Source organism: Myodes glareolus, chromosome 4 (genome assembly GCF_982192425.1).
Source record: "Myodes glareolus chromosome 4, mMyoGla1.1, whole genome shotgun sequence".
Lineage (NCBI taxonomy): Eukaryota > Metazoa > Chordata > Mammalia > Rodentia > Cricetidae > Myodes > Myodes glareolus.
Genome location: NC_142029.1, coordinates 57903629 through 57919485, shown reverse-complemented (window position 1 = coordinate 57919485; position 15857 = coordinate 57903629). Strand labels below are relative to the sequence as shown.

The 15857-nt window shown below is 43.5% G+C and overlaps 1 protein-coding gene across 5 annotated transcripts in view; it reads right to left on the bottom strand.

Moving 5' to 3' along the window:
* Positions 1-15320, bottom strand: part of Cep70 (centrosomal protein 70) — a 56182-nt gene extending 40862 nt beyond the window's left edge. The window contains exons 1-3 of one of the 5 annotated variants that reach the window (XM_085689604.2): positions 15302-15320; positions 9547-9644; positions 1463-1585 (exon numbers count right to left, since the gene is read on the bottom strand). In XM_085689604.2, the coding sequence (XP_085545730.2) occupies positions 1463-1585; positions 9547-9555 (132 nt within the window). In that variant the 5' untranslated portion in view covers positions 9556-9644; positions 15302-15320. Of the gene's footprint in view, positions 1-1462; positions 1586-9546; positions 9645-11786; positions 12005-12025; positions 12117-15301 lie in introns of those variants that run through there. The other 4 variants (XM_085689603.2, XM_048416837.3, XM_048416840.3 and 1 more) reach the window with 4 other exon arrangements.
* Positions 15321-15857: the final 537 nt, after the last annotated feature.

Below are 15857 nucleotides of genomic sequence, written 5' to 3'. Positions count from 1 at the left end.
CCTCTACCTCAGTTTGAAATGGTGATTCTTCCTCCAGGAATCTCAGAATGAGACTGAGACTAGGAGCTGTCTCCTCCTGTCTTACATGCCTCTCTAGGGCTGGGATTAAAGGCATGCACTACTACCACCCAGTTTCTATGGCAAACTAGTGTGGCTACTGGGATTAAAGGTGTGTGCTACCACTGCCTGGTCTGTAAGGCTGACCAGTACAGCTGTTTTATTCTCTGAACTTCAGGTAAGCTTTATTTATTAAAATTCAAATGAAATATCACTACATTTCCCCTTTTGTCTAATATTAAAATATTTTTAAAAAACTGAACAGCCAATAGCTAGGCAGGAGGTATAGGAAGGACTTCCAGGCAGAGAGAGAACTCTGGGAAGAAGAAGAAGTTGCCAGCCAGACAAGGAGGAATCAGCATGGGCAGTATGAAGAGATAACAAGCCACATGACAGAGCACAGATTAAAGGAAGTGGGTTGATTTAAGCTATAAGAACTAGTGTGACAAGCCTAAGCTAGGATCAAGCTTTCATAATTAATAATAAGTCTCCATGTCACTATTTGTGAGCTGGCAGCCCAAAGGAAAATGATTATGCTACACAATGACCAGACTGTGCAGGGTTCTGGGGTTTTAAATGTAGGTCCTCATGCTTACACAACCAACAACCTTACTCACTAAGCCATCTTCCAAGATCTAGTCTGTGTCTAAGAATAAAGTAACAGTTCATACACACTGAAAATTGGGACCTGGAGAAATAGTCAGTGGTGAAGAGCACATACATGCTCTTAAAGAAACCTGAGTTCTGTATCCAGCACCTATGTCAAGGTGCTTCATCTGCCTGTAACTTCAGCTCTAGACCATATGTCAAACCTTCCTGGAGACTGATAAAATTGAGGGTGCTAAAGAAATAAAGATACTTGACAGTCTTTAATCTAGAATTCTTCAGTAATTTATTCAATTTTTTAAAAGATTCATTTTTAACTATATGTACTTATGTATTGTTTGGGGGTGGAGTAGAGTGAGGGATAGTATGTTCAAGTGAGAGCAGGTGCCTGCAGAGGCCAGAAGAGGGGTTGAATTCCCTGGAGCCGAACTTACGAGTAGTTGGCAGCTGCATGATGTGGGTGTTGGGACTTGAACTCAGGTCCTCTAGAAGAGCAGTACACCCTCTTAACCACTGAGCCATCTCACAATCCCACCAACCAATCTTTAAAGTCAAAATTTCAGGCCAACAAGAAGTTCAGTGAGTTTACCAAGCCTGACAGGCCAAGTTTGGTCCTGAGATTCATAAGAGAGAAAGAAAATCTTAACTCCTGCAAGGTTTCCTCTGATCTCTGTATACATACCATATACAAAAATAAATAAATGCAAAAAAAAACCATGTCAGAATTTTCTATGTGTACATCTAGCATTCTTTTGGCATATACTTTGGGAAACAGTGACCTAAACTATTTTAAGCTTACCTGTTTTTCAATCAGGAATCTGTTTAATAACTGACTGGAGTCCTGGGCTTCAGGGGCTGCTAGAGGCATTGTTTCTTTTGTAGAATCCAAAGTAAAGATCGGCGATAAAAAAATTTGAGTTCCCTAAGTGAAAAGACGTTAAAGAAGTCTGGGGATGTAATTCAGCCGGTAGAGTGCCTCTCTATCACGCAATGCTGGGCTCAGTCTCCAAATCTGCATAAAATTAGCGTGTCCAAGGACTCGGGAGGGGGAGGCAGGAGGAGCAGAATTTCAAAGTCATTCTTAAACACAAAGTTAAAGGAATTATATGTAGGGCCACACTCTCTTAGACAAACCCACACCCATGTGTTCAGGTGTATCTTACTTTCTCCTCAGCGACTCTCTTCTTAATTAAGCCTCATGCTTATTTATATTTACTGGATGTGGTGCCATACTTTTAATCCCAACACTTAGGAGGCAGAGACAATTGAATCTATGAGTTTAAGGCCTTCCTGATCCACACAGTGAGTTCCAGAACAACTAGGGCTAAGTAGAGACCTGCCACAAAACAAACATATATTTAAAATGTCTTTTAATACTTTTGCCCCAAAAATCCTATTTAAAAGAATCCACAGCTAGGTGGTTGTGGTGTACAACTTTAATCCCAGAACTTGGGAAGCAGAGGCAGGTGGACCTTTGAGTTTGAGGCCAGCCTGGTCTACAAAGTGAGTTCCAGGACAGCTAGAGCTATTCAGAGAAACCCTGTCTCGAAACAAACAAACAAACAAAAAACCAATAAACAAAAAGAAAAAAGAAGAAAAATCCACTATTTTTTACAGGGCAAATATCAAAATTTTTACTTCGTAGACAACATGCTTATAGAAGATTTAGTTAAATAAATCCTATCTTACATTGTTCTCTGAAATATAGCATTTTAGTTTTTGATAAAAATGAATGAGAGAAATTATATATAAGAATGACAGGGTCTCTGTATATTGTCTTGACTATGTGGAATTTGACTAGGCTGGCCTTGAACTCAAAGAGAATCTGTCTCTGAGTGCTGGGATTACAGCCCTGTGCCACCATGCCCAAGATATTTTGAAAGGGCTGTGAGGCTTCTGAACTGCTCACATTCACTGGTATACAAGGAGGGACCAGGATCCCTTTGTTAGGCAGCCTTCATTTCTTAGTAGATCAGAAACTAGGAAGAAGAGTTTCTGTTTGGCCTACAAAAAAATAAAAACAAACAAAAAAGTTCATAGTCTACTTTATCATCACTCTTGCAATATAAGACTGCCATTTTGGCAGGGGAGGGGGATTCCTCAATTTCTTTGATACAGAGATAAAATTTTCTAGTGGCAAAAAGGTCATATCATTAGCATCATAGAATCTGGAAATTGCTTAACTTAAAACTTCTAACTGAGGCCAAGCGGTGGTGGCACACATCATTAATCCCAGCACTTGGGAGGCAGAAGCAGGCGGATCTCTGTGAGTTCAAAGCCAGCCTGGTCTACAAGAGCTAGTTCCAAGACCAGCACCAAAGCTATACAGAAAAACCATGTCTTGAAAAACAAAGAACAAAAACAAAGAAAACTTCTGTTCCCAGCTAGCAGGAAGTACGAAGGGAGAATGGACCAGGTCAGGAAAGATCCTTGAGAAGGCACAGTAATTACAAGCAGCAGCAAATCAACCATCCATGTCAAGAAGGGAGAAGATGGTGATACTGTCACTACTAGAATTATTCCAGATTCCAAGATGTCATATAAACCAGGCATTATAGATCTGCTGAGAAATTTGTCCTTGAAAAGAAGTGGGTTAGAAATGTAGTTAGCTTTGCCTTGACCTCAACTCGACTTGAGTCTTGGAAACCTGGCTGGGGCAGTGAGGAAATAAAGGACAGACACATAGATATGCATTCAATGAAGCTAGGATCTGGTGGGGTTCCCTAGTACTACCGCCACAACCTGGAACCTCAGAGCATTTATTAGGTACAGCACAGGGGAAAGGGGTAGCTGTAGGTAAGCCGTTTCAGCCTGTAAGGATATGTAGAGGACACCCCAGTTACTACTCATTACACACTGATTAATCTTTCAAAACCAGTCATTACAACTCTTAACATCTGAGGAAAGCTTTGCCATCCCCCTTTAGCCTGGCCCACATGGCTAACAGAGGCACTTCTGTCCCATGGGCCATTCAATCTCCAAGTACTCAACAGGTTTTGCTCGTGTCAAAATACACATTCACTCAGGGCGTCACTCACTCAGGGTTTCCTCTGCCCCCTAGAGAACCCAGCACAGACGAAGTCCTGGGTTGTTGTCCCAGCACTGCCTAAGTGAGCTGGGCTGTAGCATGGTAAAAGCCTATAGTCCCAGCACTCAGGAGGTACAGGCCGGAGAAACAGAGTTCAGGCTCAACCTCATAGCAAAGTCGAAGCCAGTTTTGGGCAACAAGAGATCCTATCTTTAAAAGAGAAAACTAGAAGCTACTTTTCTTCTGTAGATATTTAATAAAACTCAAGAGCTGAGGAATACTAAATGAATACTAAATACAAAAGCCACTCCAGCTTAAAGTTGTGACTTATAAGAGCTTTCTCAGGGAAAGTATGAACCAAGAAACAGGCTCTCTATTAACCTAGAGCCTGACTTCCCTCTTCTAGATTGTTCAGTCTCTCAAGATATCCTGAAGAGTACTTTCAGGCACTTGACAGAAGTAAATGAGATCCTCCAAAGTTAAAGATAAATTTAAGAGGACCAGAGAGTAGAGTGGATACTAGTTTTCTACCTCTTAAAAATGTAGACTACTTTCAGTTTTAAATCATTCAGTTAATAAGCATCTGTGGTAGCTCAAAAGTAATGGCCCCATAAACTCACAGGGACTGGTACTATTAGAAGGTGTGGCTTTGTTGGAGTAGGTATGGCCTTGTTGGAGAAAGTACATCACTGTGGCTTTGAAGTCTCATATAGGCCCCAAAGCAATGCCCAATCCCTCAGACCACTTCCTGTTGCCTACAAGATTTCAGACTCTCAGCTACATCTATAGCACCATGTCTGTTTGCACTCTGCCAAGTCCCACCATGACAATAATGAACTGAACATCTGAACTGTAAGCAAGCACCTTCAGTTAAATGCTTCCCTTTATAAGAGTTGCTGTGGTCATGGTGTCTCTTCACAGCAATAGAAACCCTAACTAAGACAGAAGTTGGTACCACAGACTAGGGTATTGTTATGATTTTGTTTGGAGGAATTTAGATTTTGGTACTTTGGGTTAGGGAAGCAGTGGAATGCTTTAAGCATTGCTTAATGGGCCATATTACTAGAAGCAGGGAAGGCATGAACTGTGGAGGCCTGGCTCAAGAGGTTATATTAAAGGAAATTAATATGTGGCCTAGAGATCACTTTTATGATATTTTGGTGAAGAACGTGGCTGCTTTTTGCCCCAGTCTGAAGAGCCTGCCTGAGGCTAAAATGAAGAGTTTGGGATTAATTCTGTTAGCAGAGGATATCTCCAAACAGCCTATATAGACTCTATCATGTGGTTATTAATGTTAACTCTGATAAAGATTTATGATGAAAAGGAGCAAGTTGAGTAAATAAAAATACAAAATGTACAGATTGAGAAAAGGGGCACCAGGAAGTAGAATCAAGCTAAATTCTGTGGTCAAGGAGATAAACAGACTAAGAAATAGAAAAGGGGCTGAAGAGATGGCTCAGCAGTTAAGAGAAATGGCTGCTTATCCAGAGGATCCAGGTTCAATTCCCAGCACCCACATGACAGCTAATAAAAGTCTGTAACTCCAAGATCTGACACCCTCACAATACATGCAGGCAAAACACCAATGAACACAAAATTTAAAAAATTTAAAAAATTTAAAAATTCCTTTAAAAATAAGATAAAAATGGAATAAAGGGAGTGGTGACCTCAGGGCAAGATCCCACCCAGCCAAGTTTCCAAAGTGTGAAAAGGAATTAAAGAAAAGCTTAGAGCTGGGTGTGGTGGTGCACACCTTTAATCCAAGCACTCAGAATGTAGAGGCTGGCAGATCTCTGTGTTTGAGGCCAGCTTGGTCTACAGAGCGAGTTTCAGGAGCCAAGCTTGGTAGTAAAAGACAAAGCTGATGAAGATGTAATTGAATGAGGAAGCCATGTTTCAGCACCACTAAACAGCAGAACTTGGCAGATTCGACCAGGTGGTTCTAGAGTCAAGGACAGAAGAAGAGGGCTATGAAGTATCTGCTGAAGAGAGTTACTAACAGGGAGAAGAACCAGTCCAAGAGAAAAAAGTGTGCTGCAGTCAACAAAGCTAAAAGGAGTTAGAGATCTGAAGGGCATTTTGATATCAGATATGGAGATGCAGAGTTTGCCCAGGAGGTTTTCAGTCTTGCTTTGGTCCAGTATTTCCTCATTATGCTCCATTACTTATGTCTGCCTGCACTCTGCCATGTCCCATATGATGAGAATAAACTGAACCTCTGAACTGTAAGTCAGCCACCCCAATTAAATGTTTTCCTTTAAAAGAGTTACCAAGGATATGGTGTCTCTTCATAGCAATAGAAACCCTACGACAGCATCCTTGACAAGAGGTCAAGAACCATTTTATTCTAATTAATAAAAATCTTTCTGTAACCAAATACAATGAGTTCACATCTTTTTTAGAGCAAAGCCAAAATAAATACAGCCAAGACATAAAAGAGAGGGAAAAAAAAGTTATTACCTACAACAGGCAAAAAGATTATGGGAGTCACTGTCAAAATAACACCTTCCTCAAACAAAAGGACCTTGGGGATTTTAGACAGGGGGACCTATAGATATTCACATAGGGGCTGGCCCATTACTCAGTGTGCTCAGTTAAGAACTATATTGCTGGGACTAAAAAGATGGCTCAGTAGTTAAGAGCACTTGTTCTTCCAGAGGACCTGAGATTGGTTCACAGCACTCATGTTAGACATCTCACAACTACCTGTAATTGCAGCTCCAAGGAATCCAACATCCTCTTTGGCCTAGAGTTCAATGTTCATCCTCACTACACCGCGAGTTCAAGGCCACCAGAGTCTACGTGAGACCCTGTCTTGAAAAAAAAAATAAAGTTGGCCAGGCAGTGGTGGTACATAACCTTTAATCCCAGCACTCTGGAGGCAGAGTGTTGTTTTTCTGTCAATTTGGTGGCTGCATCTGAATCCACTGATATTTTAACTTCCATCTGTGGCCGAGGCCCTGCAATAGTCTACCATGAAATGTAGTTTTTAACTAAGTCTCTATTATTTTATTTACCGATAAAGACTTGGGAGTCAGATGTTGGCATGAAAACCTGCTAGCTCAGAGAGGCTGAGAAGCAACCAGTTGACCTTCCCTATGCATACTTCCTATGCATCTCTCTATCCATCTTCCTGCCTCCTGCATACTCACCATGACTAATGTCTGTCAATTATTTGCTTGTTCCACCCTCTGATTCAAAGTTGATTTTATTAAAACAATCTCGGGTTTCACAGTGTGATCAAATATCCCACAGCAGAGCCTGGTCTACAGAGCTAGTTCTAGGACAGCCAAAGATATACAGAGAAACCATCTTGGAAAAAAAAAGAAAAAAAGTTAAACTAATGATAGGTCTTTATTATAAACATCCTTTAATTTTCCCTTTAGTTAGCAAGGAACCACTCCACCTCTTAACTGACCGTTGTCAAACTCTTTGTGCCTAGCTGCCTTGAGTAGGGAGTTACTCCTAATAAATCAATTTCTTTGAAGTCAACCTGAACTATCATCAGGGCAGTCAAGCTATTATCAAATCACTCTGAGGAAACTATTTTCAGTGCAAAGACCATGGCAGTACGCTGTTAAAGTGTCAACCCCTGTTTCTAAAAATCACCCAGCTTCAGAAGGCTATTCAAGACTGCACTCCAGGCAAGAAACACTTGGCTAACTCTAGATGATTCTGACCACTCCACTGCTCTTCTCACTCAGGATGCAGAAGGGAGCACCTCCCCAGAGTCTGCAAAGAAGCTGTGGTTGGTACGACACATGGCTTATGAATGGTTCCTAGTAGAGGATACGGTTGGTGCAGATATAAGGTTTGTGATCAACAGACCTACAATTATGCAGCAGCTGTGGAGTATGATTGGTCTCTTAGTTTCTTTTCCTGGCGCTATGATAAAAACTCTGACAAAAGCAACTTAGGGGCCATCAAGATGGCTCAGTGAGTTAAGGCACTCGAGGCCAAGCCTAACAACCTGAGTCCGTGAAACCAGGACACATAAGGCAGATGGAAAGAACCAACTTGTCCAACCAGGTTGTCCTCTGATCTCCACAAGTGCAGTAGCATAAACATGTGGGCACGCACATACAATAAACAAGTAAATACCTTCATCTGATTTGTAAACAGTCTTTGTTTTGTGTCTTTTGAGACAGAGTCTTACTATGTAGCCCTGGCCTGCCCCTGCCCCAAGTCCTGGGATGAAAGGTGTGTAACGCCTGTGATATGATTTTAAAAGCAACTCGTTGATGGGCATGATAGTGTGCACCTTTCATCATAGCACTTGGGAGACACAGGCAGGCAGAGTTCTCTGAGTCTGAGGCCAGCCCCGTCTGCTTAGCAAGTTCTAGGTCAGCTAAGGAATTTCTCAAAAAATTCACTAAGAGAGATGAGGGTTATTTTAACCCACAGTTCAAGGTATAATCCATTATGGCAGCAAGGCAAAGGCAGCAGAAGCTTAAAGCAGCTGGTCCATTGAATCCATAGTCAGAAAATAGGACTGAATGTAAGCATGCTACTCCGCTCCCTTTCTCTGCTTGTAGGATGCGGTATTCTATTCAGGGAGGGACATTGCCCAGCTCAGGTGGGCTTCCCACCACAATTAATGTAATTAAGATTATTCCCCACAGGCATGCCCAGAGCCAGTCTCCCAGGTGAGTCTAGATTCTGCCAAGTTAACAGCACAAATCACCAAAATTGGTAAAATTACAGTCCAGATCAAAACAAGGCAGGCCTGTCTTCCAGCTACATAAACTGGCCGTTTTAATCAGTCAGTCAGGAGGCTTCCCTCCTATGAGCCTTCATTGCCCCATGTTGCAATATTAAGCTCAATAAAGTCTTCTCTCAAACGATCTCTTGCCTACTTGTTCTTGCCTACTTGTAGACTTTAATCACAGAAAGACCTGATTAAACTGGTTACACAAAGATGAGACAAAATTTCCAAGCTTCTAGCTCTGGCAGAAACAGTTAAAAAGTTTCTGAAAGCCACCAAGAGCTAAGACAAGAGTCAGTGAAAAATTCCACTGAGCCACTGCGAGCCAAGGACATGACCAGAACTACCACACAAGAAAGCAGCCGAAGAGCTCCAGAGAGCACCCAAGGGCAGAAAGAGCAAGATGTTAAGCCACAAAAGGTAGTGGTGTGTTCTAAAAGTTGAGACTGTGATGAACTGAAGGCAGGAGGCGCGGCTGTGAGAACTGCAAGCCCCAGGTACGAGGAGTGTTCAAGAGCACAGGTTAAAGAGCCACAGCTCCAGAGCTCTCGATGGAGCTGCTCGGGGCTGGCATTAAAAGGTTTTGAAAGCTTGGAGCCCTAAGCCTCTAGTCCTCAAGGTTTAGAATCCATGTCTCAAACTCAGGGATGTCAACACTAAGGGAATACTTCTTTACTATCCAAGATTTCTATATAAACAAAAGAGCTCCCAGTCAGCCACTTGAGACAGGTTTGCCAAATCATTAACAAAAAAAAAAAAAAAAAAAGCTAAGGCAATACTAACCAAAAGAAAGCTAGCACATAATCCAACACACAACAGGGGAAAACAATCCCTCTATGCTTTGATTTCTTCATAGAAGAGGAGGAGGAGGAGGAGTACTTAGCTCACAAAAGTATCACAAGGATTAGAAAACTAAATACTCAAAGAGTACTGAGTAGTGCCAGCTCATCACAGCAGGGCAGAGTTGCTATCTAGTTAACTTTGTGGAACTTCAGTTTTCTTACTGAGGTTAAACTATCAATATTATTTGACAGAATTATCAGGTACTCAAAAGGAAGAAAAACATAACTTATCATCTAGCACAATAAATTTTGTTTGATATCTCCCTAAATTGGGAAAAATCTAGAGTCATCCATTACATTGGACATACCTCAGTCATTGTGAGTCCTCTTGAACTTTACACCCGGTCAGCCAAGTTGCTCTCAAATGATTACCCAATGAGTCTCATGCCCGAAACTGGATCTTGATCTAGGTTTCAAAAAGACACAAGCAAAAGACTTCAAATGTTCAGCCTGTCACTAAAAATGGTCTTGTGTTATTAACAAGGCAGGTATCCATGGAACAGATAACCATGGAACCAAAGCCTAAAAAACTGCAGTAACAAGAACGTTCCAAAGCTCTTCATCAAAGACCTCCCCTTGCCTTTTCTCTTATCCTTTCTCCCGTTGCTTTGTTGAAACATGTGCTGGATATCCACATCTATCATTCTGATTGGTGGCTTCAAGGGTAGTCATTCTTACTCGCAAGTGTATTGTGAACTCTCAAGTAAGAGCAGGAAGTCCAGCACTCGTCTACACCTGTGATCAAGTGTCCCCCAACATCCTGAGTTCTCTACCTGTTCTTCCAAGAGTCAAAGTGAAATCTGTAAGCTTTCTCAAGAGCACATTTCAAATTAATAAAGCAAATTAACTAAAGCCTTGAAAGTATTACCTATTAATGCAAATATGCCAATACTTTGCAGTAGTCTTTTCCCCGCCTCGGGTTATTAACAGAACACAGGTTTGGAACCCTGAAATTTCAGGAAGAAAACAAACTCATCCTAGGACCAAGGCAGAAGCTACAGCATTAAGGAGTGTAACTAACACCTCAGACTGCTGGAGTAGGGGTAAAGAATAGAAATTATTTAGTATGTAGCAAATGGAGCCAAGTGTTAAAAAGGAAAAAAATTACATGCTATAATCCCCAACTTTGGGGTCTCAGAAAGGAGAATCATGAGTCTCAGAGAGCCTAGGTTACAAAGCAAGACCTTCTCTCAAGGGAAAAAAAAGAAGCCAGAAGTCAGGCAAGGTATCAGACACCTTTAATCCTAGAACTCTGGGAGGCAGAGATAGGCAGATCATTGTGAATTCAAGGCCTGGTCTAGAAAGCTAGTTTCTTTTTTTTGGTTTTTCGAGACAGGGTTTTGCTGTAGCTATCAATCCTTTCCTGGAACGAGCTCTCGTAGACTAGCTGGCCTTGAACTCACCAGGGACCCTGCCTCTGCCTCCGGAGTGCTGGGATTAAAGGTGTGTGCCACCACCACCCGGCTTAGAAAGCTAGTTCCAAGAAAGCCAAAGCTACACAAAGAAACACTGTCTCAAATATATATATATATATATATATAAATTTTAGCTCTGTGTGGTGATGTTTGGCAGTAATCCCAGCATTCTGAAGAGGATCAGGAACTCAAGGTCATCTTCAGGCTCAGCTGCACACGATTGTGCATAAAAAAATAAAAATTAAAGATAAAACAACTCCCAATAATATTGCAACTTGTTGTTTACTGTTCTGAAATAAAAAGGGAGTTAGAACTGGAGATCATCTCAGATCATTCCATCCCAGATGACGAGAAAGGCCAGAATTGGCCTGTCCTGGACTGAAGGAAAAAACTTCGGGAAAACTCCTTCCTACCCTGCATAATCAACACAGCAAGCAGCATGGAGTCTCATCAAATTTCTTTCCCAAGGGAAGATGGGGGAGCATGTGTATTTGACAATAGGGTAAAAACAAAAGTCCATGCGATGTAGGTTGAAACCGACGCCTGCAGCGCTGAAAGGTATGATTACAAATAAAGACGGCTCAGTGGGTATAGGCACTTGCCGATAGAAAACTGGAGATACAACCTCCAGAATCCACAGAAATCGAGAATTCTGTAATCCCAGCACTCCCGTGGACAGATGGAAGGAGGATGCTCTCGCTCTCCTCGCTAGCCCGGGTAGGATGCAGAAAAACAAGACTTTGTTCCAAACAAGGTGGAAGGCAAGGACCCACACCTGAGGTTGTCCTCCGTTCTCTACGCCCCAGCCGTCGCGTGAACACACAAACTTTATTGATTGAAGGCAATGGGAACCTTGATTAGGCTTTGTGGTAATTTTTCACATTAATCAATGTGGACTCTACATAAAAGCGGAGTTCCCCCCTGAATTTGTAATGAGTCTGACAGGAGGGAGGGGATCCTCATCTACCCTGACTCCGCGATCTCGCACTTTGCTCCAAATCGCTGTCACTAGCTAGCGCGACAAAGCGAGCTGGAGCGAACTCAGTCCTGACAACCCCCAAGTAACCCCAAACACAGCTGGCGCCTGTACGATTCTAAGCTCCAGGTCCTGCCTCCTCTACCGGGTGGCTCACCTTGTTCACAGGAGCTGGAGCCCCGGGAACGGAGTGGGAAGCGAGTTGCGCTGAGTGTCAGGCGGGCTCCCGTAGGGTGCTCCACGCTCACCTCTGCACGCGCGACTCCCAGCCCGCACCTAGCAGCCCGGGAGGCCCTGGCTGGTCAGGGAGACGGTCGAGACTCCGGAGGGACACCTTGGGGCGTGCTCTAGAGAGGGGACCCCGAGACGCCCTTGGCGACCCCAAGGGCCACTCACCTTCGCAGCCGCCTGCACCTTGCAGCGCGCCCGCCCCGCGGCCTGGGCCCCGCCTCCGCGACCGTTAGCGTAGCGAGGCTGACCAATCGAGCCGAAGTCATCGATGGCCTCCCCGCGGGGCGGGGGAGCCACCTGGCGCGCCGGGGAGGCGGGGTCCGCGCCGCGCTCTATGATTGGCTCCGCGCATAGAGGCGGGGCTTCCCACCCACACAGCCTTGCGGCGGCGGGGTGCTCAGTGAGCACACTGACCCTCCCCCGGGCGCTTGGTCGGGTAGACGCTTTGTCACCAGTGTGGAGTCTCTTTGATTCGTGAGAAGCTAGAAATACACTTTGCGGTCGCAAATGAAAGTGAAGCCCGGGCTGCCTCGCCATCACTGGATGCTTGCGCTCACTGCAAGCCTTTACCGGGGATCATCTGTGCGCTCTCGACTCTCCAGACCGGTCGAAGAGCCGTGTATATAGGCTGACATTTGGGGGACCCCAATCAGCGTTTCTTGATAACATTTCATCTTCTTGAACATTTTTAAATGTCTATGCAGTACTGAGCTGCCCGACTGAAGACGCTCAGTCTAGTTAGGGAGGTGTTAGACACTGATAAGCCTGTTTAGCAAAGGGCTAAACAGTTTACAGAGAGGAACCAAAGGGCCAGGGGAGCACAACCCTTGCTTCACATTCGAAAGGCTGAAAAGCCTTGAAAACTTGATCTGCGGGCCTCCTGATTAATTAAATCAAAATCTCTGGAGTGAGGAGGCCCACGTGTCCAGAGTTTATAAGGTTCCCCCAGGTGATTATAATGTATAGCTAGGAGGGATAAGTGCCCACTGAGGTGCAATTAAGACTGAATCTAAACCTGGAGGGGAACAGGAACTGCGGACGTAGCTTAGTTGGTGGAAGGCTGGCAGGCGCAAAGCAGTTGGGTTTCAGCCTCAATACCGCCTAAGACAGGTGTGGTAGCACAACACCTCCAAGAATTTAGGAGGAAGAGGTCAGATATCAAAAGTGCACACATAGCAAAAGCCAAGGCCACCGGGAGCTTCCAAAGAAAAAATAAAGCTAGGCTCCCTCTCCGCTATTTTCAAAAACTAATAGAGGGTTAAGAAATCCAAAATACTGAAGAGAAAATCCACCTTCCACAAACCTGAAGACTTCAAATTCCAGGCAATCTAACGTCATTGTTCTTGCATCTTGTTACCACATGGTGTCGCTGTTGATAACAGGCCTTTCCAAAAGGTCTGTGAAAATACAAGCCCCATCAGGGCTTCTGTGGACCTGATGCACCAACTAAGGTGACTCTCACCAGGAGATTCAAGGGCACTTAGAGAATACTGCTCTCAAGCCAGGTGGAACCACTGTGAATCTGAACTGTATTTATTCCCTGCAAAAACACCTCCCTCTATCCCCGCCTACTCCTTCCCCATCTGTTTCTATATCTGGGTATTCACACTAACAGGGGCTGGCAGATTTTCATTTTCCACTCCTTAACACGGGCGCACTGCTTGCCTTTCCCAGAGCAGTAGGGTGGCTTTACCATCCTTCTGAGTCCAGCTGCTCTAATTGCATCCATAGGTCCAACATCCCTGGGTTATCATTAGTTCTGATGCTAGTGAGAGAAAACCTAATTCAAACTGTCTTAAACAACACAGCAATTGATTAGTTCACAAAACAAGAAATCCCAGAGGAGGTAGACTTTAAGGTTGGTTAATTCCGCGATTCAATACGTTTCAAAGGGTCCAATTGCTTTTAGTCTGTGCTGTTGCACACATGATAAATTCATACTAAAATGAGTTTCCAGCTGCCGATGAGGAGCAACCAGAGCCACAATCTTCCTTTCCCTTCAGAAACTTATCTGGTTTTTTTTGTTTGTTTTATTGAGACAGATCTGCAGACACACCATGCCTCCTGATCAGTATTTTGTTTGGATCGTAATTGCTTGGGAGATGCACGGGTGGCATAAACCTGAGTTCCAGAAAAGAAACCACCATAATCGTAAGTGGTTTCCAAAGTGGTGATAGCCAATATTCCTTGAGTTCGCAGCCAACATTGGGAGGGTGACAGTAAAAAATTAAAATATCTGGGCATGTGGTACAGTTATTTTCCTTTAATTTCAGTCTCCATCTATTTTAAAAACTGTATTTGGAAAAATCAGCCCACCCATTTCAAAAGGAGGCCGCACACAACTATGTCATATTGTGATGGAAGTATTTCCAGCTGCTCTCTTAAGGCAGTAGTTCCGTGAACATGTTGGTGAAATGCTGAATAGCCTTTGGGTACCTCCTGAGAAGCAAGGAAGCAGCCTGAGTCCCAGAACAAAGCCAAAAGCTCAGTCAGCCCCACCAAGAATGTTTCGTGTTTAAGTTCAAGACCTTTCAAGGTGCTTTGTTCAGACATGATTTCCTGCCACATAGTCCTGGTGGGTGATAAATGACTTCTTCCTGTGGGTGTCCTGCCTCGGCGGAACAGATATAAAACCTCGCCCAAACAATTCGCTGAGTCCAGTATACAAGAAACTATGGGGAGAGGAAACAGCCAGCTGAGGAATCATGGGTAACCTTGTCCAATCCCAGACAAATTTCAGTGTACCTCAGAGGATGAGCCCCAAACATCAAGCCCAAGTTTTTGTTCAAACACAATATTTTTCTGAATATATGTTCTCTTAGCATAGACATTCCAAATCCTATGTGCCTAACTCCAAATATAAAGCCCATACCTTCTGAAGGGCTTTTGGGTCTCCGTGTAAAATAGAATAAATATGATCCCTGGGCTGTTGTGAGAACTCGAGGTACATAGCAAGAACTTCATGGATTGTTTTTATTAGTCTTACAAAAGATAGCAAGAATCCTTGGATTTTATGGGGAAAAAAAATGTTATCCTTCACAAGCTGTGAGGTGTGAGCCCACTGGGGTTTCCTGGTCCTCCCAGTTCAGAGTTGTTTCTCAGAATTAAGGATTTGATAAAAAGGAATTCAGGCCGGGTGGTGGTGATACACGCCTTTAATCCCAGCACTGGAGAGGGAGAGGCAGGTGGATCTCTGTGAGTTCGAGGCCAGTCTGGTCTACAAGAGCTAGTTCCAGGAAAGGCTCCAAAGCTACAGAAAAAAAAAAAAGAATTCAGATGGGGACCACTAAGTATTGGGATGGGGAAATCAACCAACTTTGTCCAAACTCTGGAAACTTCCACTCTACACCACCTTCTTTATTTTTTCGTGAATCTTTTATGATAAACTCTAATCTACAAATAAAAACAAATAACCAAGAAAGGGCTACAGAGAAGTCTTACTCTTTAGGGATCTTTCGATGCAAGGTCAGGAGCAAAGCAGTTGCTCTCCCGTCGCACACTTTGCTGAGGATTTCAGGCATATCACTTTCGAGATCTATTAACCTAATCAATAGGTTGCTTCCTCCCGTCCGCTGTCTTCTCTCCCAGACTGAACTTGCTCAGCTCCTCGAAACTTTATCCACTGTCTCAATCCCAACACTGGAACAAGCTTTCCTTACGTTATCATCCGCTGCAGAGATAAGCTAAGATGGGACCCATTCCGGCTCCTATAATAACAAAGAATCTTTGACTAGATCATCTCTAAATCACAGACATTTGTTGCTTTCTGTTCTGGCTGAGAAGTCAAGGTGCCAGAGGACTGAGAGCCTAGAGAGGGCTTATTTTGCCTATTTCAAACGCGATGCCTTCTTCCTTCATCCATATGCAGCCAAAGAAAACCTGAACAAGTTCTTCACACTTAACCCATTCTCCCTGCTCTCAATTCCAGCCTAAATCCTCTCAACTTAATCTGTTTCATCTGTTCCTAGATGCTTGCTTTTAACTGGTTTTAAAAGTC